This window comes from Neolamprologus brichardi, chromosome 9, assembly GCF_056152115.1.
Source record: "Neolamprologus brichardi isolate AB-2024 chromosome 9, ASM5615211v1, whole genome shotgun sequence".
NCBI classification, from domain to species: Eukaryota; Metazoa; Chordata; class Actinopteri; order Cichliformes; family Cichlidae; genus Neolamprologus; species Neolamprologus brichardi.
The window spans coordinates 21,124,655-21,138,296 of NC_142112.1; the positions used below are offsets into that span (position 1 = coordinate 21,124,655).

Sequence of the window (13,642 nt, forward strand, 5' to 3'; positions counted from 1 at the left end):
GTTAGAGATGACAGAAATAGAACCACACATGTCTAAAAGAAGAAAAATCTAATGGTGATTTTCTAAATTGAGCGCTGTTGAAGGAGATAATAAGCGAAAAATGTACAGAATAAAAATAGCATCTCAATACTGTCAATGCTTAATCAGCACTAATTGTGTCGTTACTTATGTTAAATAAGGTTCTTCAGTTTACATCGGGCAGATAGAAAGAAAAAATTAACATCAATCAAACATGCTTTTATCTTTCGCCACACTCTGACTACAATCAGGCGATTTCAGTTCATGTGGGAGGACAAAGTTGTGGAGCAATATAGCAATACAGATTTTGAGGAGTGGAGATGTGGACATTACTTTCATTTTCAAAAGGACAAGTGTGTGATGGTAAAGTGCAAACTGCATCCAAGATAGAAACAAGAGCAATATACTGCTAATACAACTGAACATCTGAACAGACAACATGGTAACACAAAGACCAGAACCCAAGAACCCAGAAGGATTTTGAAACTGAGTGTTTGTTAAACCTGGCCTAGCACCCAGACCCTGAACTTCTACAGGTAACAAAGTAGTGATGTGCATTCTGCCTAGTAGCGTCAGTTTCTTCCTGTTCATGTTTTACAGTACAATTACAGGGAAGATCCCTTTGAAGTCTCTCTGTGCTGGTTTTCATCTTTTCTTTGTATTTTCAGCTTTGTTACACCTAAAAACTAAAAGAAAGATGATGCGTGTGTCCCCATTAGGATAGGGATTGGAGTTGGTGTGTGGGACTGTAGCATCACATTTATATCATTAACTGGTAATTATGTGACCATGCTTTTCAGGTCATTTCACAGAGTACTGAGAAAGTAATGTAATAAGTAGTGTAACAAATTACTTTCTCTGGCAAGTATTTAATTAATGTACTCCATTACTTTTATGAAAAGTGACAAATAAAGTGTAATACATTACTTTTTTTTGAGTAATGACCCAAACACTGCTTCACCAAACACTGTTTCACTATATATATATATATATATATATATATATATATATATATATATATATATATATATATATATATGTGTGTATATATATATATGTGTGTATATATATATACATATATATATATATATATATATATATATATGTATATATATATATATATATATATATATATATATAATATATAATATATACTATTTATTTATTATCCTATGCAGCTTATATATAAAGGTTAGTGCATACCATAAGTGCCATAGGATGAGAGGGGGGCCCTGGGTGTGTATCACAGACACCGCCCTCTACTTCCTGAACTACAGCCTCCCATTTAAACACCACATGCTAACTACTAACAATTATTACTTATACTACGAACAGATCACTGATTGTAGCTTTGTAGTCATAGATTTTTCCCCTACTTTTATTGTCCGAAGTGAGAAAACTTGTGGTGCAGCAGCTTGTTTGATTAAAAACAAAACACAAAAAAGCATTAAACAAACAATAAATACAAAAAACAACTAAATATAACTTAAATTTCATCCATACAAATTAAAAAGGTTGATAGGCGATGGTACAAATGACACTGTTAATCTTTGAGGGTTTAAACTTTTGTCCCAAAGTTTAGTACTGAAATTCGTAATAGCTCTTACTGGCCTTGGTGCATCTGCTGCTCTCAGACAGTTACACCATTACACTATTCATTGAGTATCGTATGTGCTTATTTCATCTTCTAACCTATACCTGTTCTTAAAATGTCCAAAAAAGGTGCAATATCTAAATGTGTCAACAAATAAAATTGTAGCATGTGTCCTTCAAAATATTTGAAGATGTAGTTGAACTTCGTTGCAGTTTCTGCATGTTGTCTAATTGGGCGCTTTAAAGGCTCAGGTTGCCACACTGTGCAATATCATCATATAGGTGTGTGATCAGTCAAACATTAAGCCTGACAACAACCCCAAGCATAAATCCAGTGCAATAAACAACCATCTGGAGACACAAAAACAACATCCCTACATCTGATGGGATAGCAATATCAATATCATAAGAATGTATAAAAAATATATAATGACATGATGCTAAACACAATACTTAATTCAGTTTGTACTCATTTATTAAATAAGTCATCACAAAAAAAATCAGTAAACATGAGTTTATTGAAAACATTCAGTCCAGCATTTTCTTAATGTGTCTTCAGTTAAAAATGCACATGAATTAAAAAAAACAAACAAAAACAAAATACCACAATGCTATGAATTTTGACCAGGAGACTGAAAACAAATCGGTAAAAGTATCAGTAAAAATGAGACGAAATGGATGTTAGATGAAAGGCAGGAACAATCATGTATGCACCCATATATGCAGTTTAACATTAGTCACTTCTTCACTTCACCACACCCCCCCACCAAACAACCTGATTATCTACTGTAAAGACACGGCACCAAAATAGGAAAATATGTGAAATCAGCAGCTGAAATATGCAATTTTATACTTTCATGGTTACATTAAAATGATGTAAAAACCTGATTCTGCATTTTTTCTTTGCCTCCATGAATCACTTTACATTAAAGGTACTCTAAATTTAAAAAACAAACAAACAAAAAAAACCTTTCAGTCTCATATCTGAAGTTATCAGCGGCTCAATCCGAGCCCGGCGGGGAGCAAATGCACCTCTAGTCCAAAGCAAAGAAGAAAAAAACTTGATTCATACATCACAAACCTTTTTCTTTTTTTCTTTTTTTTTGATTTAAGGAATTTTCTCATAACATCACTCTACATTGGTAAAGTCGCTCTTTAACAACAGTTCACTCAAGATGCACATGGGAGAGAAACCTTAGCTCCAAATGCTGTCAAGCTTGGCAAGATGCAGAGGAATGATGCATCTGTCTGATGTATCTGCAGAGAAATAAAAACACTATTACTTTAAGTCCGCTCTGGGCCCTTCGCTTTTCTCATCTGCTTCCTGCTGCTGCTTGATCGAATTGATTCAGACTTACTTAATTAGCGGCGTGTCCGCCTCCATCTATAAACCGGCGGATGAGTTTGAGACTGTGTGTGTTTGTGTGTGTGTTCATTTTCAGAGAAAGAAAGAGTAAAGAAGACAAAAAACAGAGAGAGCATGGATATGGTATCTGTGCTGAACATGTCTGTTGACAAACGTGTGAAGCAGAGAGACAACACACAGACCAGGCAGTGCAAATGTGTGTACAGAAAAGAAAAGCATTTTATTCAGTATTTGCAGGAATATTTATGTGCATGGCTGTGTGTATGCAGAAGGAAAAAAAAATAGTGGAGAGTATGAATGTAATGTAATAAGTAATGACACTAAACACAGAAAAATAATGAACACATAGATGGTAAATTCAAATTCCCACAAATACAGGTAAGGACACAATGACAGTGAATAAGAAATGTGTTGCATGTGTCACTGTGCTCAGATCCACTTATTTTACTCTCCACATAGTGCACGTCGTCTTATATTAGCCAGCCTGCCAGTAGCAAGTGTTATCCGAGTGCAAGGCTAATCCTTCACTTCTGATCGAGTTGGATAAACGCATCACAAAAAGTCAATTAACTTGCCTGTCAGATACCTTGATTACCCGGAATTATTTAAACTCTCAGAGATTGAAAAGAAGTGTACTGCTTGGTGAAATAAATCCTTCCGGTTTGAGTCTGCGCTTCCTCAGAAGCAAGTCAGGCAGAAAAAAAAGGAGCAACATTTAATTGGTTGTGAGAGGAGAACGAGGTGTGCTGACAGATTGAGGACACGCTTAATGGACAGAGGAACTACTGACCAAAGGCCAATAAAACAAAGGGAAAGAAAAGGTGAAGCTTCAGTGTTATTTATTTTATAAAGCATCAGTAAAATCAGCCCTGAAAGATAACTCGAGTAACTGTAAAAACATTCACTTTTTCAATTTGCCTCAGTATAAAATCCTGTTTTAATACAAAGATATGAAGCTTCTACAGTAAGTAAGAGAATTAGGAGTTAAACAGATTTGAAGGAATCAAATTTGCCAAAAATAAATAAAAATTAATTAAAGAAAAATGCTTATTGGAAAGTTAGTACATTTAAAAAGTTGAACTTATTATGTTGGAAATTGGAGCTCTGCTTTGTAATGATTCAGCCACACAATAACATGCAGTGTAATTAATCTATTTTTTAACCCACATCTTATTCCTGTATGACTTAAGTATTGTTAGTAGATGCGTTATTTTCATACTCAATTGTTAGTATGTTAATGCTTTAATGGGTATAGAAGAAGCATGCAGGAGTCATAAAACTGGACTTTGAGCTGTTATCCAAATAAACAGTTGTCCAACAGAATTAAATTCAATTAGGTTAGTAATTAGTTTAATTCCAATTTTGACTAATGTAAATCTTTCTAGATTTGACAAACCGCAAGCACCTATAATTGGCTATCAAACTCATGTATGCTACAAAAAATACATGCTTAAAATAAACTTGAAATTTCCTGATCACTTGAGAATCTATGATGACACATATGTTTCTAAATGTCCCAAATCTAAAGTTCAGGAATGATGTTTGTTGTAAAGGTCCAAAGCTTCTGCAGTGAGACATCTGCACTGGCTACCGAACGTAGAGCAAAGAGACGATTTTCAAAACTTTGCATCTGGAGCAGTTTCATCTAGTCTTCGTGTTCATCTTTGCACATTTAGTTTGTTTCATCAAATTGTCCCTTCATCATCATCAGCATCATCATCATCAGCAGCAGCAGCATCATGCTGGTGTAAATCTCCGCTCCGTTTTTTCATATGTCAGTGACGCCCGTTCGTACTGATCCAGGATTGCACTATTCTCAAGAAGTCTACATGATGGAGACAATGCAACATAATGCAGAACATAAGCAGACACACACACACACACACACACACATATATGTATATCAGGACAGCACATTTTTTTCACAGTAGAAGACAAAACAGTGGGTAGCATTTTATGTGGCTACTCCACCTTACGCAGGCATGAAGCTGCAAGCCTGATCTTATATATCGCTGAGTCACATTTCAACCAAATGAAACTTTAATTGTCAATTAAATTCAAATATGAATCAGATAAGTTGCTATCGTTATTTCATATGCTGCTTTTTGCAACTTCATGAAAGCACATTTAAGGAGCATACGCACATCAAATGTTACACACAGCTATAAACACTACGCTTCGCAATTAACAAAACACAAAATCAAACACTACCACTGATCATGCAAATCTACAGAGGACTTCTTTATGAGTGTGTGATAAGTAAAGACTAACAGGATATTTACATCATCTCAATGTGTCTCCTTTAAAGCATGTAATGTGATGTTGTAATAAAAACATTTGAGTGTGTGCTTTTCCCTTTTGGGCCTTTATGTGAACTTAAGTGAAGTATGATTTTCTGTAGGCTAACTAAGGAGAGCTGGGAAGGGGTTAGACATATTAACTGATACCAGCACCAACTAAAGATGAAATTGGAGAAGTCCATGCTAATGAATATCCACTGAGTGACATAATGTATGCCTTCAAGGGGAAGAGGACATACAGTAAACTTGAGCATCACAAAGACTTCAAACAAACTCAACACGGCCAAGATGGCTGCAAGCAAGAAAACCATCTTGGTGAAAATGAACAATTAAAACATAAACATAAAAAAATAAAATAAAATATAAACCTGCGCAAAACAAACAAACAAACAAAAAAAAATCACAGTAAAATAAAATACATAAAAGTATATATTAACTGGGCAAACGATGGATACACAACAACATATAAAGATGTTGATTGTTGGATAAGGGTGCTTACCTTGAGATTGTCTCTTAGACCCTAGTGGTGTTGTACTCTGATTCATGTTTGCTCAAAGAGCCAATGAGGCAGAACCTGAAATATCATGGCTCTTTCATTTAATATCAAACTCCTTTTGCATAGAGAGATCAAAATGCATAATGTGCTACAAAACAGCAATAAACGTCATTAGTGCTTTGATGGCGTCTGAGAGCCATGCATGCAGACTTGGTAGAAAATTAATTCAGTTGGAAACACTCTGCACAGAGCACATAGAAAGTGCATGCAGGAAAACCTTGCATTTTTAAAGTTTTTCCTCCAAAAAAACCAAAAACAAATGTACTCTGATTCACATAGTGATTTTGTAAACATATACAGTTGCTTTTCAAGCAGTCACGGTACAAGTACAGAGTAAAATCTTTTTTCTATAGAAAATCTTGCTCATGCCAAAAGAATGTGCTACTGGATAGAGATTACAAGTTATGTTTTTTTTTTCAGTTATCACAGTTAGAAATACAAATGCGTATTTTATAGCAAACTGCATTCATTTGAATAGATATCAGTGAATTAAATATCTCTGTGAGGCACCGATTCAAGCCCTTGTGGAAAACTGTCAAACCAGACGATTACAGAGTTATCATCTGCTAAACTGAGGTCTGTGTTTCCTTAAAGATCTCTGACAAACCTCAAAGCACAGTAGAGTTTAGAGTAGGAAAGCTATGAATCAACATTCACAAAAAGCTAGCTGGAAGAGGGTTTTTTTGTTTGTTTTTTTTACATTTTCAAGGATTAACATGCAAGACGGGACAAAGACATATTTGTCCTTTGTATTGCAGCCCTTTGAGAAAATGTTTTTAATGTAGGAAAAAGGGGAAATAACAAGGATCAATGCAAAAATAAAGGTTATTGTAATATCAAAATAATAAAAGAAAATAGGAAGCTAAAATGAAAGGAATGCAAAAATAAATGTAAATATCCCACATATATCTCAAAACATCCCCATAGTTAACTCTGGGGTTGTTGCTCTTCCCTGATCAGAAATCTATGGATACTGACCGCTGTACTGCCTTTTCGTGGCGTGAAAGCCGGTGGCTGGTGGTGGGAACTTCTTCCAGGTCGTCATCCAGGTCACATCCATTGTCTGCTGCCTCTTGTGAGTAGCTGTGCTTCATGACCAAGATGCTCCTGCGATTTCCCGTGGCCGGCAACAACGGCCGCACTGCCATGGAAGGCTGCGGAAGGTCTGTGAGCAGAGTGGCAGCCGCAGCATCACGGGCGCTCAAGTTGCCCCGGCTCTCTCGTCCACTGAGTGACAGCTGGGATATGTGCGCGGAGCCGGGGTTGGAGGAGGAGCCACAGTGGTGATCGTGAACGCAGCGGGAAGAGGCACGGCGTAGGGCGTGGTAGTTCTCAAAGTCTTCAGCCAGGTCGACTAAGTCTGCTGAGGCCGCTGTGGGTGTGGTGGCGCTCCGTAACGTACACAGCTCATAGTGAGGTGGCTCAAAGACCTCCTGGAACATGGTGGGGTCAAAGTCCTCACGTCGCAAGATATACTTTTTGCGTGGCTGCTTGATCTGGACAATAACAGAGATGATGAGGAGAATGAAGACAATGCAACAGGTGACGCCAATTATGGTCCCATTAGTGTTGTTCAGGTTGTCCAGGATGTTGGCTTTCCTCTTTTCTGTAGTGTGGGAGAAAAACAGCAAAACAAAAAAGGTAAAGTGTTTTTTATGTGAATGCAATATAATCCTGAGGGATTTACTAAGATAAACCCCTCCAGGAAACAGTAATTGTACAGTGTTAACACTAAGAGCCTGATTTAACTTACTTTTAAAATGCAATTAGACCAGAAGTGGTCAGCAATGATTATAAGTTAAAACAACCGCCAAGACCTGCTGTGATTCAAACATTTAACCACTTCACACATTTGGCCACATGTCTTTTGTAGGCCACATATTTACATACATACAGTGCTGTAAAAAGGTGTCTTTTCCCCCTTCCTGATTTCCTTTTTTTTGTATGTTTGTCACACTAAAATGTTTCAGATCATCAAAAAAATTTAGAAAAAGACAACAAAAGTAAACACAAATGCAGTTTCTAAATGAAGGTGTTTAATATAATTGGGGAAAAAGTACAAACCTACATAGCCCTGTGTGAAAAAGAGAAAAACTGTCATGGTTCTCAAGATCTGGAGAGGTCGTGGTGTGTGTGTTTTTTGTCTTCGCCTCTCCCACCAGGGCGGAACTGGACCTTGATTCCCCGCCTCTGAACCCGCCTTGAACACACACCTGTGGCTCATTCACACTGATTCTGGCAGACTACTTAAGTTGGCAAGAGAGGCTGCTTCCTCGCTGGATCGTCACATTACCTAGCGCATTCTAGATTCCCTGCCGTCTGGGTTTCTGTGGATGTGTGTGAGTGAGCGTGAGCGTTTTGGAGTGGACATTCAAAGTGAGTTGTGGATTAAGTTGAAGAGGTGCGTATGTACTCCGCCTTGGACCTTCCCCTCGGGCCCCCCTCCACCCCCTGGAGCCCCGTGTTATCTGTCTCACTGTATATATGTAGATATTCTCACTTGGTGCCACACTGTAAATAAACCCTCACCTTCTCTCTAAACTTCAGAGTCCTGCGAGTGAGTCCTCTGCCTAATAATCTGTGACAAAACCTAATAACTGGTTGTGCCACCCATAGCAGTAACAACTGCAGTCAAGTGTTTGCGATAACTGTCGATGAGTCTTTTACAACGCTGTGGAGGAATTCTTGCCCACTCAACTTTGCAGAATTGTTATCATTCAGCCACATTGGAGGGTTTTCGAGAATGAACCGCTATTTTAAGGTCATGCCACAGCATCTCAATCGGACAGGACTGGACAGGTCCGGACTTTGAATAGGCCACTCCGAAGTCTTCATTTTGTTTTTCTTAAGCCATTTAGAGGTGGACTTGCTGGTGTGTTTTGGATAATTGCTCTGCTGCAAACCCAAGTGCGCTTCAGCTTGAGTTCACAAACGGATGGCTGGACATTCTCCTTCAGGATGTTTTAGGAGACAGCTTCTTCTTCTTCTTCAAGTCTTCCATGCAGCAAAACAGCCCCAGGCCATCACACTACCACCACCATATTTTACTGTTGGTATGATGTTGCTTTCCTTTAACGCTGTCTTACTTTTACACCAGATGTAATGGGACACACACCTTCCAGAAAGTTCAACTTTTGCCTCGTTAGTCCACAAAGTATTTTCCCATAAGTCCTGGGGATCGTCAAGATATTTTCTGGCAAAACTGAGGCGCGCCTTTAAGTTTCTTTTGCTCAGCGGTGGTTTTCGTCTTGGAACTCTGCCATGCAGGCCATTTTTGCCGAGTCTCTTTGTTATAGTAGAGTCATGAACACTGACCTTAACTGAGGCAAGTAAGGCCCTCAGTTCTTTGGATGTTGTTCTGAGGTCTTTTGTGACCTCCTGCAGGAGTCATTTATGTGCTGGTCAGCCAGCCACTCCTGGGAAGGTTCATTACTGGTCCATGTTTTTGGCATTTGTGGATAATGGCTCTCTGTCTTCACTGGAGTCCCACAGCTTTAGAAATGGCTTTATAACCTTCTGCAGACTGAGAGATTGCAATTACTTTGTTTCTCACTTGTTCCTGAACTTCTTGGACCGTGGCATGATGTCTCACCTACTTTTTGGTCTATCTTTTGAGGATTTTAAAAATAAACACTTTAATTTAGAAACAGCATTTTGTGTTCACTTGTGCGATCTTTGTCTAATATTTAACAAACATACAAAAATAGGAAATCAAGAAGGGGGCAAACACGTTTTCACACCACTGTATCTGTTTGGTCTTTAAGGAAAAAAAAATGAAAATAAAACATTGTCTGTTTCCCTTTTTATTTCGTCCTGCCAGCTCAACCACTAGAACGGCCCGTACAGCCATATTGATTCTTGAAACATTTCATTTCTTTGCAAGCCAATCCTAACAAATGCTGCACTTGACTGTTGACAGGTGGATGAAAAAAAAAAATGGTTAAACGACTTAGTAGGAGAAGTAACGCAGATAGAGCAGAAATCTTCAAAAGTCAGCTTGACACTTTGGGGACATGTGATTGACACTGGATACAAAGGTTGTGGTAACATTTTAAAACCAAGTGCAAATATATTTTAAGACAAACACAACTGAATGCTTTTTAAGCCTTTCTAAGAGAAAGGGAATGAAGCATAATACAAGTTGGTTAGCACGCCTTGTTTACAGTAGCACAGCACAAGCCTTGATAACCAGCACATTTTGCATCACTCTGAGGATTTCATACTGGTTATTTTGTGGGGGAACAGTGTGACCTAACACAGCTCAGTCCTGCTCTACAGGATTTTCTGCTTACAGTATCCACTTCTAACTATCCAAGTCCAACCAAACTGAATCATTAACCAGGTCAGCACAAATTTGTAGACGCTAGAAGAAAAAAAAATCTCTAAACCACAAAACAAAAATGTCTGATGAAGAGATTTTGCCATGCTTTACTTTAGACTTGAGTTTTTATTTTAATTTAAGCTATCTTACAACATTATAACATCAGTTAGAGATTTGAATCGTCAACCAATTAATGAAACCTTTTAGTGGTTATTGCCTTAATTGCCTAGCTAGATAGCAACATGAAAGCTGCCGCTTACACTGAAATTGGAAGCATGCTTTTGTCTGAATTTAAGGACCAATTATACATAACATTAGAAGAATTTCTAAATGGGAATTAGTGATGGGATGAGCAAATGGTCTGGTATGTCCTTTAAAAGAGCTTAAGCTTAAGATTAAGTGCAGACTTCAATGAATTATCAAACAGATGGACATATATTTTATTACAGGATCACAGCTTTAGTCTATTTATTACACGGGTTACTATAAAGACACACACACACACACAGTACAGAGAGCCAATCAGGGTGACATTTAAATGCTTGATGAACTTGTAGTGCAGTGGACTGAGCTTCAATGACAGCAAATGGTTACATTCAGACATGTAAAGGAGAAAGAAATGAAACTTGACATTTTACTGCTAATGAGGACAAATGTGGGGCCAACACACTACCAGAGCAGAGTAGGAGTCTGAGAGACAAGCCCTCTTCTTGCTGATTTCTGCACAATTTCAAACTCAGACTGTAGGCTGGAAAGGTATCTGGTAGTCTGAGTGAGTAATGGGTCACGCAGGATTTACCTAATTGATAAAATTTGTCAGCGGTTCTGCTTAAAGCTTCAGAGGGTTAGAGTGCACATTCAGAATACGCAAGCATCTTTTCTGTGCAACTTTTCGATCTGAGGGAGAAAATATATACAAAATAATATAGCAAGAACACATCTTACCTGCAAACCAGGCAAAACACTTTAATAGTCTAAAAAATACATGTATTGAATAAGAAGGATGCTGCATTATAAAAAGACAAAAAACCCCGAACTAGTCAATTCTTACTCCACTTTCTTAAATTACTGAATAAGGTCAAGGACACTACAATCAGCAAACCTCCTCATTATAAATTACGAACAGCCAGTAATAAGATGTTTGGGATCAATGTATGGATTTGGTGGCATTACAATTCTGAGAGGAGTGAAGGACTGAGCGACAGAGGAAATGGGCATTAGCTCAAAGTACGGGACTACAAAGGACAGTGGACTGGCATCAGCTTGGATCAGTTTGACGATGGGTTCAAATTTGGGTGAGGGAGGAGAGGGAGAAGGAAGAAGGGGGTGGCATATAGCAAGAAGTGGCAGGTTTCTCTGTGTGTCACTCTCCATGGTGCTGAAACATTAAACATCCACTCCTATCTTTGTGTGTTGCTGTGACTAGCTGTTGGAAATCTGCTAAAGCTGTGACATGAGAGGTCAGAGAACTACACGTAACATCTCACCTTTACACTGGTTCTCATCCCAGGGGTAGACACAGTTCTGCATGCCATTACACACGAGTGTGTTATTTATGCACATGTTACTGTGACAGAAGAAGGCATCTGCATCGCATGGAGCTGGAAGGGGCGAGAGCACAATGAGCAATTAAGACATTAAAGAAGTTTATTTATATTTGCACATTCAGTTCACAGGACAAGTTCAATGCAATTTTTAGTGTATTTACCATCTCTAAAAACAGCAAACGCAAAGGACAATTACATGCGCTACTGTACTCATCATTATAAGAAGTAGAGCAGAAGTCCAGCGTGGCAGATTTTCAGTCTTAGTTCAAACCTGCTTCCCCTGAACCCATCTGTTCTTCATGAATTTTCATTCTCACCCTCCTCTTCAAACAACTTGTGGATATGAATGAATTTGTTGTTATGTGTGCGTATGTGTGCGAGCTGTATGCGGGTGAGTGTGCGGGGTGTCTGGAGAAAAAGTCATGACATTTTACAATCATTTGCACACACACACCCAAAGCAAATCCTTTCTATTTATACTGCATGTTGTTTATTTGTTCACCGTGACACCTGCCCCCATGGTGTGACCTGACGGAGACACAACATTCACGTGTTTTGTCTCAGTGTGAGGAAGAAGAGCCATTCATCAGAAAGACAGGCCTCCCACTCCCACTAGGTTTAAATTTGGGACTCCCCACATTTTGACCTTAGAACTGAAGAAGCTTCTCGGATGAGAGGTGAAGCGTCTTCAAGTAACTTAAAGAAGTCCAGACGCTTTTCTTTGCAAGTTCCTTTGACTACGATGACCTGGATGACTGAGAACCTTCACAGACATAAAAGATAAGGTATTGACCTTTTTACTATTTATTCTTTGTAACTGATAGATGTCTTTTATCACCTGACCCTCCTGTTATTTTGCAAAAGTATCCCTAAAGCATACGAAGCTGAATATGTCTGCTCCATGCACATGGCTTTATGTGAAAAGGATGCAGAAAGCAGAAGTAATGCAGGATCGCTTTCAGTTTCGCTGTGTTTTAAAAGTGAGTGACATGTGAACAGAATGGCTCTGTTTAGCTGCTGGCTGTTTTGTTGCAGAGGAGCTGTCCTTCCCTGGTTTCTTGCATGTCTTTTACTTTCTCTCTTTATCTCTCACCTTCTCCCCACTCACACACAACACTGGCACTGGTGCTAAAGCAGCTTGCCAGTGGTATGGCAGAACTGGGGACTATTTGACAGTGTTACCGCTGTGATGTATGGCTGTTTTCATCCCAGCTCTCATCCCAAGTGAATAATAACACACCAAATTAGAGTGACTTATCTGTATCTCTCTCTGTAACCCATCCTGTCTGGGCCTTTGCCAGCATTTCCTGAGTCATATTGGCTCTCTGTGTGTGTTCTAATACTCCTCTTCTCATTTTCTCCCCCCAGCCTCAGTCTGTTTTTCTAATCCTTTATGTCATGTAGTACACTCCACACCAAAGCTGTGACAGTTTGTTTTTGCTAACAGCCACCAGAGGGAGCCCACGCCTTCTCGTTTTCCACTCAAGGCAGGGTGAGAGCAGATGTTATAAAGAGCGTGATCCACACTAATCTTCTGCAAAATTAATTTCAAGACATTCTGTAATAAAAGTGCTCTTTTGCCCACACAGAAATGTCCACAGTCGCTGCTGGAAGCATAAATTAAGTCGTAAATGAGCGGCTGATGAAAATAGTCTGGGCGTCTCTGCAGAGCGGGGTCTAAGAGCAAAGAGGTGTCTGCAGTGAAGTGCTATAAGCAACACCTGGTTATCATGAATCTTTAAATTCAATCTACTGTAGATCTCTGCTTCATGGGGTTTTGATTTAAAGTGCAGTTATAATATTTCTATGAGATGCGTTTGATTGAGTCTCTGTTTTTTGTCATGAGTGATTTTTTAATAAAGATCTTTTTTTTTGGTACATGGTAACACCTGCAATAATGCAAGCTCTCACGTGTTATGATTTGGGATAGTCAGCACCTAC

The 13,642-nt window shown here is 38.7% G+C and overlaps 1 protein-coding gene across 5 annotated transcripts in view; it reads right to left on the reverse strand.

Moving 5' to 3' along the window:
• Positions 1–2,148: 2,148 nt before the first annotated feature.
• Positions 2,149–13,642, reverse strand: part of neto1l (neuropilin (NRP) and tolloid (TLL)-like 1, like) — a 72,706-nt gene continuing 61,212 nt past the window's right edge. The window contains exons 9-13 of one of the 5 annotated variants that reach the window (XR_015719631.1): positions 11,642–11,755; positions 6,812–7,439; positions 5,777–5,851; positions 2,970–3,021; positions 2,149–2,868 (exon numbers count right to left, since the gene is read on the reverse strand). Coding sequence is in view for 4 of the 5 variants with exons in the window: in XM_087846108.1 (XP_087702234.1) it covers positions 4,715–4,802; positions 6,812–7,439; positions 11,642–11,755 (830 nt within the window). In the remaining variant the exon portion in view is untranslated. Of the gene's footprint in view, positions 4,803–5,776; positions 5,852–6,811; positions 7,440–11,641; positions 11,756–13,642 lie in introns of all 5 variants that reach the window. The other 4 variants (XM_006794631.2, XM_006794633.3, XM_006794632.3 and 1 more) reach the window with 4 other exon arrangements.